This window comes from Eurypyga helias, unplaced genomic scaffold (genome assembly GCF_000690775.1).
Source record: "Eurypyga helias isolate BGI_N326 unplaced genomic scaffold, ASM69077v1 scaffold8202, whole genome shotgun sequence".
Taxonomy (NCBI): domain Eukaryota; kingdom Metazoa; phylum Chordata; class Aves; order Eurypygiformes; family Eurypygidae; genus Eurypyga; species Eurypyga helias.
Window position 1 is genome coordinate 6,520 of NW_010236540.1, and position 19,791 is coordinate 26,310.

The 19,791-nt window shown below is 44.6% G+C and overlaps 1 protein-coding gene across 1 annotated transcript; it reads right to left on the minus strand.

Annotated features, from left to right (window-relative positions):
- Positions 1 to 3,352: 3,352 nt before the first annotated feature.
- DHRS3 (dehydrogenase/reductase (SDR family) member 3) lies at positions 3,353 to 18,776 on the minus strand. Its single transcript, XM_010147117.1, has 8 exons — positions 18,597 to 18,776; positions 17,537 to 17,627; positions 7,325 to 7,515; positions 6,916 to 7,035; positions 6,322 to 6,394; positions 5,949 to 6,177; positions 4,792 to 4,917; positions 3,353 to 3,894 (listed from the first exon to the last, which is right to left on the minus strand). The coding sequence occupies exons 1-8, from the start codon at positions 18,774 to 18,776 to the stop codon at positions 3,810 to 3,812; spliced, it is 1,095 nt and encodes a 364-aa protein (XP_010145419.1). The 3' UTR covers positions 3,353 to 3,809.
- Between the last annotated feature and the right edge of the window lie 1,015 nt (positions 18,777 to 19,791).

Genomic DNA, 19,791 nt, shown 5'->3' on the forward strand with positions numbered 1-19,791 from the left:
CTGAAAGGCTTGCAAGACTAGATCTGATCGTACCCACCCACGCTAATTAACACATTACATAAAAGTACAACAAGTTTCTCTCTGCAAACACCAGAACCACTTGCCCAGGCACTTTCCGTGAAGCTCTAGAACTACAGGGATGGACTTGGTCACTTTTAACCCCAACAGAACAATGGATGAGTAGGTAGGGGATGGTTCCCACTTTCAGGGCTCACTTTGCCTTCATCCTGCTAAAAACACGCCACCAGCAAGGATAAAGCAGGAAGGACCTTCTTAAAGTTCACGAAGGGTGCATGAGGGAACATGATTTTTCTTTTTGCTCATCAAAACCAAAATCAAATACCGAACATGAAGAATCAGACCCACCTACAAAGGACTCCTCCTCTCCCTGCCCTGCCTTGCTAATTCTGAACATTACTTTGTACAAACACCAAGACACCTGGAACTGAAAAATCCTCCCATTTAAATAGTTTTTTTTTATGGCAGGAGAACATATGCCCCAAACCCGCGAGCATTTCTCTATCATTTCCATTTTAAACCAGCAGCAATCTCCTGCATAAAAGCGACAGTAAGGGGCTGTTTTCTTCCCAGACTAAAGCAAGTAAAGCCCATTTCATATGAAACTTCTGTGACCTGCTCCTACAGCTTCACCTAGATTCCTCCAGCAGGATAATAAATATATACCCTGATTTCCATTTACTCCAGGCTCTTTGTATGACATCTGGCTTCAAGATGGTGGCACTGAGAACTGCAGTAATGACACAGGAAAACAGAAGGGGAAAAAAAAAAAAATAATTGTGCAGTGGAAAGCAGGAGGCAGTGGAGAGAGCAGGGAAAACCAAAATTAAAGTCAAAGGGCGGAAATTCCTTTGAGAAGGCCTTAGGCTTCAACAAAGCTTGTCGACATTTGCAGCACTTCAAGATTACCCAATACTAACCTTATGTGGGAAGGGACAGGAGTCCTCAGCAGGCATTCCAGAGGAGCCTTTCCATTCAAAAAAAGTCTTTAAACGTACCCATCCAAATGTGCAAGTAGGTGACGGGATGGAGAGGGTTAGGTTCTGTCTCTCCACACTCACAAGAACTCCCTCACCCACCTCTTCCTTACAATCTGAAAAGCAAAGTCAATGCTTTCCTCATTATTTTCTCTTTGCTGCATACCTCTCCCCCACTGTGACTGCTATTTGACCTGTTGTCCGCCGAGAGACCCTGAGGGAAGGAGAGAGGGAAGTTTGCGTGCACATGAGGAGTGAGATGGCCAGAGTCTCCGCTACATTCCGAGTTGTTTATATTCATTAGAAAGAAATTAACAGCACTTGGAATGTAAGAAAAGCTCTGAAGATAGGGAACAACCTTTATAAAGGGCAGGAAAAGAGCAGATTTATCTAAGGGACGGGATTTGGGGATGAGTGGGGAGTTCATTTCAATGTGCCACCCTGGATTTTACCTCACTTTTGCGTTAGGATGTCATCAGTGACCACAATCTTAGCATAAAGGTTTAATTTAAGGGGACACCGAGGGGTGCCCTCTTTCACCAAGCTGCTTGCTCTTGCATCTACAAGCCTGGCATGCCTGACTGATTAACGAGCAACTAGAAAGGATTAGAGTGCGTCAGGGGAGGTACGTATAATCCTCCCTTCCCCTCCCAAGCATCTCCTGATAAATATGGTACCTTCAGTATTCCTGGCAGATCCTGGAAGGGTTCTCCCCTCACTGCATTTGTGTTTTCAATGAACTGGGTTTCTTCTCGAACAACTGACAAAAAAATAAAGCTGAAAGCATCTATTAGGGCAGGCGTCAAAAATCACAGAGATCAAAGTTTCTTTTCATCCTCTCCAGAGAGCCTGAGACATTTAGGAATTCACAACAAAACTCCACGGTCAGAAACCTTCTCAACGCTGGCAGAGTGCTGCAGCGCGTATGCTCGGCGCTCAGAGGGAAAGCACTGACTCAGACGGGAGAGCTCCTCAAAACGCTCGTGCGGGCAGAAGGGCTTGCACCAATGGCCCTTTGGGTGATAACTTCCCCTCAGACTGTTCCAGAGGAGATATATCCACTGATTCGCAGTAAGGTTCAGCCCTTCAGATCTGAACGTTCACGTCACCGCACCTGAGTACTCGGTCTCCTTTCCACAGCTGTATTATCCCAAATACAGCTCACAGCTTTTCAGCTGAAACTCAGATCTCTTTTAGGAAATATTTCAGCATATGGGCTTTTTCCTTTCTAAATTTCTGTATAGAACCTCTTGGGCTACGAACAAACACAGCTTCTCCTGTCTACAGCTCGTTCCATTTGAATGTGCTGAGCTTTGACAAACTTAGGTAGTCAGAGTTACAACTTGCGAGGTAGGGAAACACTAGAAATATCTGCTTTGCAGGTCAGGGTGCCCCTTGAAACTATGCAGCTTGCCCCAGGTCACAGAGGACATGGATGGAAAAGCTTGAAATTCAAGTCAGGAGCCCTAAGTTCACTCCTCTACTTTAACCACGTGGCCTTCCTCGAGGCGCTTCATTCAGGTGTGCTCCAGTTCAGCTTGCTACCTTCCTGTGTTGCAATTATATGAATTCCTCTTTTAGTAGCGTTCCAATACGTTGCAACCACATTGCTACGCCTAGCGCTGCACACTGCATCTGGCACAGGAATGCGGCGTTGCTCTTACTAGGCTGTCAAAGAGAATATATCGTTACAAAAATAAATAATGTCTAGCTGCTTCTGGCACCTCCGTCCGAGCAGTATTTATCACTTTTGGCTGATCAGTGCCTGATTCGATGCCCTAAAAAACAACGGGTGTATTCCCAGTTGAATTCAACGTGCATTTAATCAGGTCTTTGCTAACTGTGCTTCCAAACTTCACATTTCATGAGCGCTACAGTACTGTCTCTTCTATTTTTAGAGCACATTCCGCTTACTTCACTCTGCAGATTGATACAAGGGATTTTCCTCTGCAGGGATTATGTCAGTGAATGTATGTTTGTACAAGCAGGCTCTAGTTTTAGTTCAACCCCAAAGCGATGCTGCCTACATGCATGGCAATCTGGGATTAATGCTAAAAATATATATATTTTATCATAAATGAACAAAAATATTCAGAAAGACAATTAAATTTCATAGATGAGTGCAGTGACAGAAAGAATCCTACACTATGCCAACTGCCTGCTCTTGTGACCAAGCACTCCTCGCCAGCCTTGGCAGGTGAAGTGAGACAGCGTTCTGGGGCCCAGCACAGCCCTTCCAGACACAAGTCCTGGGCGGCCTTTAACAAGGAAAGCATCGTTCCACCGTCTGCTCCTTCCCTGGTGTGAGTTGGGAACAGCTTCGTCAATGGATGTAAGGTGAAGGAAGCTTCCTGTAAATGTCCGTAACTTTTAGTTCTTTGAAGTATTTTTTACGTTCCCCCTTCAAAAAGCTGAAATGAAACCAGTAGCAGTTTGTAATTGCAGTTCCTCTGAGAAGAGGGGAAAAAGGATGGGGTGTGATGTGCTGCCTCGCAGCTGAGACAGCCTACAGACACTTCAGAAACAAAAATTACATCTTAAAACTATGAGTAGATTTAACAGTTGATCTCTAAAGAATTAAACATCATATAAACATTTCACACTTTTCTTTTTCCTTCCAAGGGTCCATAGTCTAGTCATTCAATCCTGTGCAAAGGTCATGTTACTATGGATATGCCCTGCAAGAAATGTGTTGCCTCAGAGCAGCGCAAGTCACATGAACAGGCTAAAAGCCAAGACTGCTGATTCACAGCCTTGTCAGGATTTTCATGCTTGTGTTGGTTTCGCTGAAGAACAGTCCTTGCCCCATCAAGTCTATGTTCGTCCTTTAAAAGTGTTCATGCAGGTGTAACTTCCAGAAAACTTGTGAATTTCTTCAAGTGCTGCCTGAGGGAGAATGCTGCAGGAGAAGCAGAAAGAAAATAAGCAGACCAGGCAAACCTTTTAGTCTATGCTAATTAGTGGATGCGTAAATATGCATTTATGTACACACATTCCGTACGCACGTTCTCAAAAATCAGCTCGTGAGAGCAAACAGACAAAACGTGTCCATACCCTGCTGTGAGTAGGGTAAAAGGAGAAAGTTATGTCAAGTCAAAAAAACCCAAAAAGGTCTGTAAAAACCACAATTTGGAAGATAACCATCACATTTCATCGCTCCCAAATATTGTGCGGAATCTTGCCCTCTGAAATACACCAACTGAAACCAAGTTCTCTGGCTGACTTGCCATCTTCTGTGCTAGGCACGTGGCCTCCTCCTCATGAGGTACGGATAGAGATCTAATTTCCTGGCAGCTACTGTAATTTTAACTGTCTTTAGTTCTTTCAGGATATGAAGTTATAACTGACTTTCCTTAGGGACTTTAAAACTCCTGTCCTAATCATACACAAAAATAGCTTCATTGCTTTAGCACAAGCGACAGTCTCCAAATGCAGCTGTGATGTACGTACCTTATCGTACAGAAATCCTACCCCATAGAAAGCCCGGAGTCCAAGGAGTGGCTTACTAAATCAGAATCAACTACACTCATACGTTAATTGTTAAGAAATTTCCTAGACATAAATACCAGTTCAGATCTCAGGAATCCAAATTTTGGGAGTGAAACTGATTTCATAAAAGGGTTATACACCTACAAAGGGAATCTCAAAGTTTTCTCCCTTTCGCTTCCATGAGCATCTTTCGTGGGAAGCTGTGGTTACAGGCAAACTGAGGGTTGCCTCGGTGGACAGACACGGAGGACTGGAAGCCAGTTTTGCCAAACTGGCTTGGCTATTGCTGGGCAAAGGAAACATTTACCTTTTTAGGATGACAAGAACATGCATTGTCCATGGAAGGAGCAGGAAAGCTTGATTCAGCTGAACGGCTTCTACTGTCCTCCTAGCCACTGTCTCTGGCTTGAGAGGAGGAAAAAGATTAGGGAACCTGAATAAATAAAGTAAAAAATAAAATAATTATTGTTAACCAAACTCCTCCTTTAAGATATCACTGTCCAAGTCCTGTCACGCACTGAGCTATCACTGGTTACTGGCATTCAAACATGCCCCCAAGCAGGCTGGAAGGAGCAGAAAGTTCTGGTTCCAGCTAGAAAGCTGGAAAGCAGGAAGCCCAGTTCCAACCAGTATGACTGGGTTAGCTAAATGGTTAAGAAAGTACATGTCGGTGCCTTTAGGGTGAAGTGGCAGAGAGTATTCAGAACCTTGAGCCAGGGATTCTCTTTAAACTGTACGCAAACCAATACCAACGTGCTGTCTGTTCAGCGTTGGTGTTTGTCCTCTTCCTCTCTGTTGTTCTTTGCTTGATTCAAATTCTTGACAGGTGAAAAGACAAACGTTTTCCCCCACTGCTTTTAGTAGCAAACATAAGGCTTTTCTCAGCCCCAGCAATAGTTTGACACTGCATATCTTCTTGTCTAAGAGAGCTCAAACTATATTAATAGGTTACTTTGTCCACCCTAAAAGATTAGTTTGGGCAGCTGTTAGTTTCTGAATTTATCTTGTTCTCTCCGAGGTCAAAAGGAGGTACTGGTAGCCTTACTTCAGCGGGTGGCTGTCATTCCTTTCAGTGGAAAAGATTTAAGTGTTTCAAAGAATAAAGGAGGAATCCCTACTGTTAATTCTCAAGTCATTTGTAGACTGCTCCTTTTGAATGGCCTCAATTTTCAGACCGCCTCCCCTCCCTCTCTGGTGGCTGCAAAGGGCCCAAGTACACTCAGGGCAAAACAGCTTTCCGCTTTCCGTGCAGAAGCAAATGTCTCCGTACAGACAGGCTGTACGAATACACCAGCAAACTGAGGGAACCAGTCGGATGAGTCCCAGGTGGCCTAGAGTGACCCTCTGTTCCCAGGCAGCCAAACGAGACATCAAATTCTCCTACCTAAATGAGGCATTAATTAGGAGTGTATTCTGATGATTCATTTAAAATGAGATGCTTTATTCTAGTTCCCCTGGACTGACCTGATTCTCATGCCCTGGAACATCTCTGTGCTGGTGTGGAAGGGCAGGACTGTGGTGGCATTCACTCCAGGGCAGTCTAGCAGCCCCAGGGTCAGGCTCTCCATAAAGGCAAAGGACGAGGCTTTGGAGGTGCAGTAGTCAATGGCCCCAGGGATGGCTGACAAGGCCAGGACAGAGTTCAGGCAAACAATGTGTCCATTCTGCAACTCCAGCATCCTTGGCAGGGAATCTGAAGAACAGAGTAAAAAACAAAAAAAGGTTTGCTCAGCAGAGATACACCAAAAACTAGAGACAGTGAAAAAAGTAGGGTGACACGGAGACAACAAGCCACGCTGTGTTGGGCATTACGCTAGGAAAGGAGTGGGAAGAGCACCTTGCTGCTTTATCATTTCCTGAAAGATTCCAAACAGGCCAAGTTTGTGCAGAAAAAGCCCCCAAAATCCTTCCTAGCACATAAGGAAGCAGTACCCACAGATAAAGGCCGTGAGCAGAACACTTGGCATGTTTAAGGACTTCTCGTAGAGGACAGTCCAACAAAGTGATGAAATCACAAAGCAGCTCTTTTTTATTATTACTATTATCTAATTCAAAATGGAATGAGTGCCACAGCAGTTTCCCTCCCTCAGCAATGCTGTCTCATCCTCCTCTGATGTTCCATACACATCACTGTAGAGAAAACCATCCTCTGGGAGCTCAGGCTTTCCCAACAGAAATCATGTGTTTCACTGGAAATCACAGAATGGAGACACAAAAGCATCAAAAACTGTGTTATTACTGGAAAAACGGGGGTTTTTTTAGACTTCTTTCCTCTGGCCTTTGTCCCTCACATTGTTTTTTCTGTCTCCTTTTCACGTCAGACCGATTTCACCAAGCACCATTTCGGAAGCCCTAGTAGCAGCCAAGTGTTTACTGCCCGTAATCTCTCACTCCCCGTTCTGAACAGATGTGACACAAGAGCTTATCTTACCCAGAACTGTCCCAGGGTGTTTATATGCTGCGATTTGAGCAGTGCGTCATCGTCGCTGTCCATCAGGCTCTTACCATGGACCACGGCAGCATTGTTCACCAGGATTGTGATATCACCCACCTGCAAAAGAAGCAGGTGACCTGTTAGAGCTGACCTCTCTCCCCACGAACCAGCAGTCACCATTATATCTGAATATCTACTCTTGCCTAAATACATTATTATTTTCATAGCTTTTGATGGTTTTGCCTATAGGCCTTGTAATCCTCCTGGGTCACTTGACTAGACTCCGTACAACACAATCTGGATTGTCACCCTTCTTTTCTCCCAATTTGCCAACGTATTTTTTTTTTATCTCATCAAATACGAGTCGTTACCAAGTTCCGCCCGCAGCGTTGCCACATCCACCAACCTTTTCCCGCACAGCTTTGGCTTGCCGATAGACCTCCTCTCGATTTCCCACATCACAGATGAAATAATGGCACTCTGTCCCCATCATCCTGATTTCCTCTGTGGTCTCCTTCAGGCATTTCTCAGTTCGACCCCACAGGATGATCTGCAGCCAGAAACTTTTGTTAGAGTCAAACTGCTTCTGCTTCAAATCTAAAATAATTAAAACATGCTTCTAAACTTCAACAACTTGATGAACATCTTTGATGTGTTTTCACTGCCAGCCCTGTTGCATTGTTTCGTTTTAGACTAACAATGATCTCCTATTACATGGGGATGGGACTCGAGCCCCATGGTGCTAGCTGTACCCCGCTGCTGATACTCTACTTACAAGTTCTTGACAAGGAATGCAATAGTTAACACAAGAAAATCAGTTCAAGAAACACTTGGCAAATGTTCTCCACCATGAAATTTCAAATCTATCCCTGCTTTTGCTATACACACACAAAGACAGATTAATTGTAAAATCACAGACCTTCCTGTACATCTGATATGTTACCTACTCTTGTTCTACACTTGGAGATAGCATCTGCTCTGCAGTAAAACACATTTTTTCAGCATATCATATATCATTTCATCTCTCTGTTACCCAAGACATCAACATATGAATCAATCTATCCTTTTTGCTCTTCAAGCTGTCTTCCCAGCATCATATTATAAATGGTGAGTCACTTGCCATTCTGCAAGAAATAAATTCCTGATTGGAGCAGGTTACCGAGATCAGGTGACTGCTCTGCGAGTCAAACAGCAAGGCCCAAAAGAGAGAAGAGAAAGGTTGCTGCTGCTCACGACTGCAGTGGTGAGCATCGATAATGCAAAACTATTTAGTACTAAAAAACCAATAGAGGCCATTCAGATAGTCAGGTTTACTCTGCTCAGGGGACTGGGAAAATGGGCTCTGCAGCTGGAAACAGCTTTGCTGCTCTCAGAACGGTGCTATTTCCTAGCAGCGGCCTTGTCACCTGTGATCCAGGGTTACAGTAACTTCCTCTACCACTATCTACTGCGTATGAATCTGACTGGTTTGTTTATTTTTAATGGTTAAAAATGAGCACAATTAAACTTTAAAGGTTTAATAATCTTTGAGCTTTCCAAAAGCTAAAAGATCAGGGAAAACCAGTCTAAATTATATCACTCAACTAATTTAGCAACAGCAAGATAAACATAAAAATTTAGGACCTGCGGTATTCCCTCCCCACAACAAATCTCTTGCAGAGAGATTTAACATGCTTATTTTTAAGGTCTAGTTAAAGCTTATCTCATAACTGGTACTAAAACTAAGCTCTGGCAGGGTCAAAGAGCTCTTCCCGTGTGACTAAGCAAGGCTAAAATGCAGAAGGACCTGGGTCCTCAGCCATTTCCTAAATGGGTTAAACTTACAATTTATAAAGTATTGGCACATCTGTGAACATAACCACACACAGACTGATAGACTTACACGCTCAAAATCACCAAAAGACTAACAAGATGGTTAACCAGAAACTTCAGAGCACGAATAAATATGCCAGAGCCATTTCATGGGAAATCTTATCTCTGAGGAAGTAATTTTCAAGGAAAAAGCCATGCTCAGACTTAAAAACCGTAAGAAAGCAAACGGCTAAAAGCGTGGCTTGTGTACTGGCCTGTCTTCGAAGGTCTCAGCATATCGCTCTTGGCCATCAGGCTTTGGCATCTACACAAAGCTTGTAAAACCGATGGCTGTTTACTCGCTCCTGAACTCAGAGCTAGACTGGGTGATATTTCTTCTGCTTACTCTGCAGACTTGAAGGGAAATCAAGAACATGTGAGAAATTTCACAAGCTTTCAGGAAATGTTTACAAAATACTGCTCAGCTATAAGCATACACACTTGATCTCTTTCACAACCTACATTTCTGTGGAAAGGGGAAAAAGAAACCCACTACAAAACGTCAACCATAAGCATCAAGTTTGATGCTTACGACCCCCTTCCAGTACCTGAAGGGGCTACAAGGAAGCGGGGGGGGACTTTTTACAAGGGCCTGTAGTGACAGGACAAGGGGGAACAGGTTTAAATTGAAAGCGGGGGGTTTGGATTGGACATCAGGAAGAAATTCTGCACAGAGAGGGTGGGGAGTCACTGGGACAGGTTGCCCAGAGAAGCTGTGGATGCCCCATCCCTGGAAGTGTCCAAGGTCAGGCTGGATGAGGCTTGGAGCAACCTGGTCTAGTGAAAGGTGTCCCTGCCCATGGCAGGGGGGTTGGAACTGGGTGGACTTTAAGGTCCCTTCCAACCCAAACCATTCTATGATGCCCAGTGAGTTTGCCTCAGTGTGAACTCCAGCCTCTTGGCAGGACTGGATCAGTCACATGGAAACACTAAAAATCATCTGGCACGTTAAGAGTGATGGAAGGTAGGAGAGGAAGAGAGAAAGAAACAAGGAGTCAGACAAGGGAGTAATGCAAGGAACTGACCGCAGGTACCTAGCGCTCTAGGGCTGCACGCTGCTATTGCCAAACAACAAGCAGACCACTCACTCTTCACTTCAATCTGTTTCAAACATCCATACGGCCTCCCATTCCCAAGAGTTGCCACTGATGCACTGAATGTCAGGAAATACACATGGAAGAATAGTTAAGCAAAGGATGACCTGTCAAAGGAACATCTGTCTGTGATGCAACTCTTGGACATAACATTTTTTTATGCCCCAGCAGTTACTTTGGGACCCTTACTATCCTACAGGCAAGGCTTGCAAGGTGACCCCATTAAAATCTGGGCCATCTGGGAAAGACAGGATTTGCTGGTTATCCTGCTGACAGCATTAACTTCGTGACTGATTATTTTCCATGGGAAGTTTTCGCGTCCTTGATATTGCTCACACTCAGGTGAAGGCTTCAGCCTGCGTAAGAGAAAAGCAGTAAATAAAAGACCATTCTTTCACGAGAGGTGAAAGTTCCCAAACGACGCAGTGGGAAGTGAGGTTTCCTGCTGTCATTTCTGCTACTTTTTACAGATGGATAAAACTCAATACAACATGCTTTTGGTTCAAATTCAAGCTTGACTGCTCCTACAAGATCATATGAGACTTCCAATTTCTGTCTTACGTCTGGCCAAATTAAATTGGCACAGGCTTCCCTCCGGCCTCCCAGGATATCGGATCTCACAGAGACAGGACTTTCGCTTGCTGCATTAGCCTCACAGTCGAGGCTTCTGTTGCTCCTGAACTCTACAGCAGGCTTTGGCTTCGTGTTTCTGTGTAGGCAATGCTTCCCTCCGGGCTATACTTCTCCCTTCTTTTCTTGCTTGCAGCAGTTTCACCCACATTTTTCCAGGTCCTTATTCCACTATTGCTTCCTTTCTACAGACTTGCTCACCAGTCCTCACCTCCTGCAAACTCTGCAATTTGACAAGATGCTGTTTGGCACTCGTAGGTTGTGCTGTTTGTAACACCCTCACTCAGCCATTCAGCTGGAGAGCTTAAGAGTTGGGGATAATAGTGCATGTTCTCGGTGCTCCAGAAGAAAAACGTCTGCTCTCTGTTGAGCTGATGAATGGCTGTGGGCCTGGGTCTGCGTTTTGCTGGTGTCCTGTGAGCTGCAGTTAGCCTAAAGCTGCCTCGGTGGGCACTTTGCTTCCCTTTACACACAAGCATGTGGGGCACTCGCGGTTTACTCTTTGCTCAGCCAACATCAAGAATGGCATCATTTTGCTTTATCCTGCCCCAATTTGGATCTGAGGGCACAAGTCCAGATGTACAGTGTAGGAAATGGTCCGTTTTATTAGGGAGCACAACTTTCAAAACTTAGATGAGAGTCTCAGAGTCTGGTCTGTGTCCCTTTTCCTTTTCAAGTTTAACTCTGAATTGGCAACAAGCGTGTCCCACGTGGAGGCTAAGTCCTGAGGAATGACTCTTACAGACACAGAAGTTCCTGTCTGGGACAGAGGAAAACGCAGGGGAATAGAGGAAACCAGAGACACGGCGTTCCTTATTACAACAGCCTGCCAGGATGCTGCACAGCCACCCGTTCACCGTAATTTGACGGCGGAGAGAGGAATATTCCACTTGTGTTTTGGAGAAGTTCTTGGACAGACTGTTTTCCATGCTGGAAAAAATCCAGCCCCGATTTCTTCTCCCCCCTTCATCTCTCGTCATCCTGTCCTGCCTACCCCTCCCTCCTGCACTAGACACGCTCTCCTTTCAAAAAGTTACTGACCAGAAAATTGTCGAGGGCAACAGCCCAGCGAGGCGGTTAATCCCCGCTGCGGCAGGCCCGCTCCTGGAGGCTTCCTGCCCTGTGCTTACCTCTGGGTGACCCGAGTGCTGGCAGTCAGGGAGGCAGGTGGAATGTTAAAGCAATCGCCTGTGCTCCGGGCTGCTAGGAGAGGCGATGAGAGCAGGGTAGGAGTCCTCCTACCACTGGGCACAGGAAAGAAGAGATTTATGATGACAGGGGAACTTAACACGCCCTCCTCTTACTTAACTTTTAAAGTAGGTTAGGGCTGTGACATCACAGCTTAGTGCAGATTCTCCCAGGATTTATTCAGGAGCAGGTTTCTGCAAAACAAACCTTATCTCCAGATCTTCTCCTGTCTGGCGAGTCAGAGAACTCCTTATCTGGCCTCAGGAAAATCATTTCAGCTGGAGCGGCAGGCTCCGTGGGCACTTCATCCTCTGCTCCCAGAGGACTCCTGTAACTCTGGGCTTAATCTGCTAATGAGACATGCCCTGAGGTCGGAGGGGAATCAAGAGGAAGGTTTGTGCTGCTGTGGTACTAAGGCAAAACTTTCTAATAGAGCCCTGCGCTGGCTACTGACCCGAGGGTTTCAAACCTGATTTCTACTGTAACACAAGTGTGTAAGAGTTATGCTTTTCACCACCACAAAATCACATGAAGCCACTAATTTGTGTAAACTGGCCCAGATTGAAGCTGCTATCAACCACAATATACACAAGCAATCTATGCTTCCGCAGTCTAAGGTATGTTATTGGTGCAGGAGACGAGGTCAGAGCTAATTTTACATCATTTACAAGGCTATTTAACTTGTTCGGTCTGATTTTACTGCTAGTACAATTCAAGAACAGCAGCAGAGGAATGCTGCCCTTTTACATCGTCAATTAATTTGGCACTGTATCTTCAGCAAACCCGCTGTGCTAGACTTTATCCCTCCAGTGAACTTGACCAGTATTGGAAAGGTGTCCCACAACAACAGCATTTCTGAGACCGAACGTGTGCCATTTCTTGACACTCCCCTCAGATTATCTGGGTTGTGTTTTAGTACAGAAGCGTTTCCAACCCCACAATGCACATAGTGATTAGCAGAGGTAACTTCCATTCCAAACCTTTCTGGATTTCAGGATTCATGAAGCGATTCTCTATATCAATTTGAAGGCAGTGAAAGATTAAAGTGCTGCAGAGACATGCAAGTGACCTTCCTGCCTGATCTCATTATTGCTGCCTCCACAAATCAACCCCAACTCCTCGCCACCCATCAGCAGAGATAGGAAGTAGTTGGTAGGTCAACACATTCATTCCCCCTTTCAACCTCCATCCAGCAAAACAAAAGTTGCTCTGTTTGAGTTGGTATCTGCAATTGCACAGACTGCTACCTTTGTTCAAACAGAGAAAGCCTTTCTGCACCCTGGACTGGAAGTTCCTGCATACTTTTAGGAAGTACAAAGTGTAGATAATCCGCTGAAGCATGTCAGTCTTAGCCCCATATATTTACAAAGCCTGGTAGTACTAACTCACAGTCAGTCCTCTGAAGAAAAGCATTCCAGTGTATCCCATAATCCTGGCAGAGTTTTGCATATCATGAGAACAGGAGGCTAAATCCTGCGGCCTCCAAAGCGTTCCTGTATTTGGCTTGTCAGTGGCGTGAGGGTTTTCTCCTCCACCCCTTCCCGCTCTCGCCCCCAGGGCCAAGCCAGACAAGTCCTTTCAGGAGTTCTTCAGGGGAGAGGCACAGGTACTGCAAGAGGGAAAGGTGTGGCCCTTCCTTGCTTTAGAAAGGAAAAAGAACCTTTTGATGCCTCAAGTAGGTCAAAATACTTCACCCAGCCCCTTACTGACACTTGCATACAAACAAACAAAGCAGGCCAGCGGCAAAATTTTCTCAGTTCCCACTGTGGAAAGTGAATATCAAAGCTGCAAGGGACAAGAAAGGTTTCAGGTGAGCGTGGGGGAAATCACGAGACCCAGCCCATTTGCCTATTTTACACAGAAGCTTCTCTGGGTTAGTACTCAGAAGTCATAAAGACATCAGGCTATAAGACTTCAACTTAAATTTAATCCTGCCACCATGGTAAATACAGACTTTAGTATAAACTGGTCTAAGTCCAGGTGCAATACGCAGTAATGACACTAAAAATCAGGTCTAAAGAGACTTCAGAAGGAGAATAAAAGTGACCAATTCCTTCAGTCCAGAGTCAGTCTTTATTACTTTATATGTTGACTTAGCACTCAATGAGATTAACATTCACCTAAACCACCGCCAATTCCAACGTATCCCAGCCACCCTTTTTTCTCCCCTCTTAAGAAAACAAAACGGCACCTAAAAATTCCTGGAGAAGCATGTAAGCACCTGTCTCCTATCAACAGAGGCCTTCCCTGGAAAGCCAACCCGTAGTTTTCTGCCTGCACGCAGGCACTGAAGCCCAGCTCCCTCGGAAGCAGCGAACAAATGCCTACTGTTCTCACAGTCAGGACTATTTAAGGACAGGTGGCCCCACGCTGACTTTTTTTCCAGTGGTTTTTCCAATTGCTTTCGTCTGCAACATGAGCTGCGACTCCAGACTGCCTTGGGAGCACCACTTTTCAGCTGGGTCGTAGAGAAGGGCTGAGGAAGGGGAAGGGTTAGGGTTGTTTGCAAGAAGAGGTCACGCAGGAGTCAGCCTTTACAATCCTATTAACGCTGGGACAGGGTCAACTGGAGTGCACGTTCCAACAAAAGCACCAAGTGGCCACAAAGCTGTCACCCTGCAAAGGTTCAGGGAAGCATTTGGGGAGGGGGGAACCGACAGATTTTTAATGGTGAATGTCTGCCACACCATGTGTTGGAACCGGCCCCTGCTCCGGGGAAGCAGCAATAAAGTTCTCCGGCTGCGGAGCAGCAAGAAGCAGCGTATCTGGGGGGTGGGGAGAGGGGTAAGGTTTTTAAAGTTGCGTCTCTGAGGATATCTACCAACAGGAATATAACGCTCCAACCTACCACGACAACCAGCGTGCTGCCGCCTCCGCCTTGGCATGCCAACCCTGTAATCCAGACCCGTATAAAAACGTCCACAGAGATCTCAGGAAATTGTGGGGAGGGTAAATATGCAGGTGCAGAAAGCCCTTTTGTACTGCAAGCACAGCAGACGGGACGAAGGGACAGAAAGTCAGAAATAACATTTCAAAGGAGACAAAAAAAGAAGGAATTATTGGGTTGGCTTGACAAAAACGCCACGGTCCGACAGTGCGTTTCAAGGTAGCTGAAGGTTTGCTGTTTACACATTTTCCTTCCAAAATGCTGCGCTATTATTTTTACTTATTGCCCGTTCCTCTCCGGGTAAGGAGTTCTCAGCCGGTGGCAGGTTAAATGTTGGTGTAATGCAGTTAAACACTTACTGTGACGGCCAGCTACGCTGACACTGAACGGCGAGGGTGCTTTTGCGGAGCTAAAACCAGTCAGAGCTTTGGATTCCCGGCTAAGGTTAGAAGTAAGGGAAACGTGACATTAAAAACATGAATCCAACCCAGCATTATTTCCACCACCTGCCTGGGTGAAAGTCACTCTTAAAATTGCCTGCTTCAACCTACAGTTAACTGAAAAATCTGCTACTTCTTAGCAGATTGGAAAAAAAAAAAATCAGACCGAACAAATTTATGGAGAAGAATTATTCAAGAGCTACAAACTGGGTGCCAACAGAACTGGGTTATTTTTTTTTAGAGTTTGCCTTTATATTTAGAAGATGATTTCTGTAACAGTGCCTAATCTTGGAATGCTGAGCAGTTTTGAGGGGAGAAGGCTGGCTGCTGCATCATCACCTTTGAGACAGCACTCATGCTCCTGGGGCTTGTCCACTGTGTCCCTTACAAGAGTATCAGTTATGCTGGATTAACAGTTAAAGAAAATTGTCAGTTTTACTTCAGAACGTTTCCAGTTTTGCTTTAAGCTCAATTATGAGTATTTCACCAGCACTTATTTTGGGGAAATATATGGAATTCTACCACAAGCTCTACAAAAAGCAATAAATCCGATTTTATCAAGCAGATGCTACACTCAAAGGGTAACTCAATTAGCCCTCCGATGCTGGACTGGTTCTGAACTTTGGCAACAATCCATGACCACGGCTGTGTGAACTGGAGCTAAGTTTACTCCACATCGCTACACAGACCTGTGATATGTCATTAAGATCCTGTTACCAGTCAAGGGGCCTTTGCATTTTGCTGTACTGTCACACTAGCAGAATCCAAAAGAAGGTGAACCAAATGGTGAATGTGGAAACTCTGATGAATGAAAAGCCACAGGGAATGTTTACAAGGCAGAGGAAGGCACAGGCAGACAACCCCAGCTCTTGGAGGAACGTCACAGAAAGGAAAGACTAGGGGAAGTGCCTACATTTGTTAAACTGGAAGAACGTTTGCAACAAATCCAGTCATGGAAACCTAAGGATGAATAACGTTTCTAATGCTGTCGTTATCAACTGCCCTCCAGAAAGGCCTAAAATATGCTCCAGGCCATCCACATGCACAGCACGACGCAGCTCTTGACTGAAAAAATATATTCTCCCTTGAGGCTACTGGGGAAGTATCTGGAGTTAAAAGAGCCTACATCAAAGTTGTCTATAAACCGAACGCTAGCAGCAGCTCCAGACAAGCTCCCCTGTCTCCACAAAAAGAGAACTGCTACCATTTAAAAACCACCTAAAAGCTGTCTAAAAGACCTTTCTTACACATATTATAGTCAAAGAAATAAAGGGTACTGCTTTGAAGAAAGCTTCAATATTTAAATGCTTAACTGGTTCCCTTTTTATGTACATACAAAATGCTAGTTTTTAATGGTGGCTGTTGCTATGCAACAGGGCAGAAGTTCTAAAACCTATTCATCTGTTGTACAAATGACAGTTTTCAGGACATATTTAACTCTCTCAGCCTATTAAATCAAAGAAGGAGGATGGGAAGCTGAGGACCGTAAGCTCCCAGAGCATGCATCCCCTGAAGGGCTACAGCATGGCTAAAAAGGGTCTTTCACCGATTATATAATTTTTTCAACACAGTGCTATGATGAAGTAGCTACCCCACATATAAAAAATGTAAAAAACAGCACAACTCTAGTTAAATAAAATTATATCTAAGTGTAGAAATGAAGCTTATGATTATTACTTTCATCCAGAAATATCCAAAGCAATTCTAACCAGATCCTGCTACAATATTTAAACTAGAGGGGCGGGTCAGGCAATCGCAAATCAAGCTCTAGCATATTAATGAGTTACAGCTCTGGAAGCTGCCATCCTTGGGCTGTGATTGCCTATCACAGGCATCACACTTTCTAGGCCACTGCAACGCAAAATGAAGTTAATTCACTTCAACGCGAACATAAGATCAATTAAGCTATTGCAGAACATTAGATAAGCTTTACTTACCAGTAAAATAGACTATATAAGGTAACCTGGTCATTAACTGAGATTTAGCTGAGGGGGCAGTAACAGAATATTGAGGCACAGTAATTCCTGAATGTGTTCCAAGTTGGTAACAAGCACAGCTCCATGCCATAAGCGCTGTCCACCTACCAGTAGGCAGAACATCTTTATTTATACTAAAAAAACTACTTGAGATGGATTTTTTTTTTCAATCTATAGCCAGCATTCTGATTATTTAGTTGCACTAACAAGTTCAGCAGCATGAAATACTGTTCTTGCAACATAATTTCAGTGGTTGAGAAATTTCTATCTTATATTTTCCCTTTTAACTCAGTCAGGAATAGAAACTAAAATCACTTCATAGGAGTAAGATGCGTTTCCAAACCCCTGATGTTGCAAAAATGCTGGACTACGGTCAGGTCATGCCAGCAGTCCAACCCATCAGCACAACACTTCCTCCATGTGAGCAGTAAACAAGTGCAGTGACGTCTCAGGGAGCTGGCTGACCCACTGATGAACTCTGGGCTGTGAAGGAGCTGCAAGGTGCCAGAGGACGACACATACACGTACCCACACACACGTGTGCCCACATACACGCACGTCCCGACAGCATAGGAGGTGTCAGAGCTATCTGCAGCAGTTGCACCTCATCATCGTGGTAAAGGACACCCTGAACGACCTCTTGCTTCCATAAAGCACACATTCAAACATAAACACAACACGGACAATAGTCTCCAAGGGGCCTGGATTAAAATCAAATAACAGGCAACACAAAGAACACTCTACGGCATTGCACAATCGGCCTATCTCCAACCCCAAAATCACATAACTCGGTTCAGCGAGACAGGACTCCCGTGTTTCCCAAGAGCCTTGGGAATGTTCTTACATCATCTCTGACAGCTCACCGTGGTCAGAGCCAGCCCTCTCCTATTACCACTTTGGGAAAGGAGTATTTGTACCAGCTGGATGTCTTTAATAGTCTACTTGGAAGCACCACCTCTGCTCTTTAGGGCAGTAAGCTGAGTTTTCTCTTCACTGGTAAGTTTTTTTAGGAGGTAGGGCACAGGGAATTTGAGTTTGTAGTCAACATCAAGCCAAGCTGCTGGCAGTGGATGTCAGCATTTCCCACTCCCTCTCCCAAGTCCCACAGCCATGCCTCGCCCAGGGAACGCACCGACTGGAGAGACAAGGTGCCCGTGTCCTACTGGCAAGGAGGTTAAAATGACAGATCTGAGACGAACAGATTTAATAATTTAAACTTCACGTAGAAAATATCCGATTGCCCACCATTACTGTTGATCCACTCTTTTAAAGGGGACAGAAAGGTGCGCAGCATCTTTAGAACATCTTCCACTCCTGTTAACTTATTTTAAGTCTATTATATTTGAAGGTTTTCTTAAGGTCCAGCACACAGAGTTAGAGGATTATCTAGCCACTTCTGCATTGTTTGTTCATTTCTCTGATATCTAGAAAACCTTCAAAATCTAACTTGGGTGTACCCAGTGATTCCAAGGGCAAACAGAATGAAAAACCAGTTATAATTACTTAAAATATCATCTTTTTTCTGAGGGGTAACTCCAGGAGGTATTTGCTGCACAGTGAAGCTTCTCAGAAACACTGAATTAAGATTCTGTTCAGTGTCTGAAGTTCTCACTTTCCGATACAAGTTGGCACTCACAGAAGCCTCGCTAGGAGTTTCAGCCCAGGACTTGCTGGGAAAGAGGACACAGCCGAAGGACAAACCTGACCTCCGGATCCAGCGGGTGCAAGCTGCTATCCGTGCTGACCGGGAGAAGGAACGCTGACTGAACAAGAAGTCAAGGTTGAACTCCATTTGCACCTATCTTAAATGGCTGTTTCATTTAGATAAGGGATGAAATGTATTAGCCAGGTCATACCAACTACCACCCCACCTTTAGATAAGTCTTTCTAACCTGTGCCTAAAGATATGGCATATTATTGGGTAATCACAGCCCAGAATCTTTCCAGGCATCATTTTTGTAACACCTCAAAATATGTATAATTTGAAGTTTAGTGTCCTCAGAGGCACAACTGCCACTGATTACACACCGGGAGCCAGATTTCTCTCAGAGAAAGCATAAATGATTCCAGCAGAGCTGCATTTGTGCTTTCAAACACTATTTTACTGCTGGAAGTGGAGCACTGACATTCGCTCAGGCCGAGCTAGGCAACAGAAATCCCTGTGTTAGTCAGCACAAGTAAACTCTGCAGCACTGCATTCAATAAATGGTAATTAAGAAGGTGGCAACATAAGGGCCGCTGTCCACAGGATCCTTTTGTAATTATGCATAGTTTATGGCTAAGCTAATACGAGGAACAATTTAAATTGGTTACAAACTCTGCCAAGGTACCCATCTATTCCCAAGTCTATTAATTAGAATCTATTTAATCCCCACTGGGATAAAGGTCAAACAACATCTATTTGACCCCCTTCTGCTGGCGTCAGTGTTATCAGGCAATGGATCTGGCAGTGCCTGGGTCTGACTTGTTCGACTCTTCAGCATGATGACACGATGCTTTGAAGAACAGAGCCTGGGCCCAGCTAAAGAGATCTCTAATAATTTCTGCTTTATATTCCTGATAAGGACACAGGTTTAAAAATGCCAGAGCTTGTTCTCTCTCGGTGGTCAGCTCTGAGGCTGTGGTTCCCTCTTTATGGTGCAGTCTCCCTTTCCTGCCCAATACTTAAAGCAGCAATGCTATTAGATTTGTACCTGCAGTTCAGTCCAGAAATCGAAGTGAAAAATGAACATTAGCAACTAACCCACATTTGTTAATGGATTTTAAAACAAACACTCAAAAAATCAATAATCATTAGTTGACATTTC

Excerpts from the sequence above, each read along its gene's own strand:
- DHRS3 (XM_010147117.1), bottom strand. The coding sequence starts at position 18,776 with ATGGAGTTCAACCTTGACTTCTTGTTCAGTCAGCGTTCCTTCTCCCGG. Across the intron at positions 7,516-17,536 it reads TATGCTGTCGGGACGTGCGT|ATTTGAAGCAGAAGCAGTTT; the intron begins GTATGTGGGCAC and ends TAATTATTTTAG. Across the intron at positions 6,178-6,321 it reads GGAAATGATAAAGCAGCAAG|ATTCCCTGCCAAGGATGCTG; the intron begins GTGCTCTTCCCA and ends TCTGTTCTTCAG.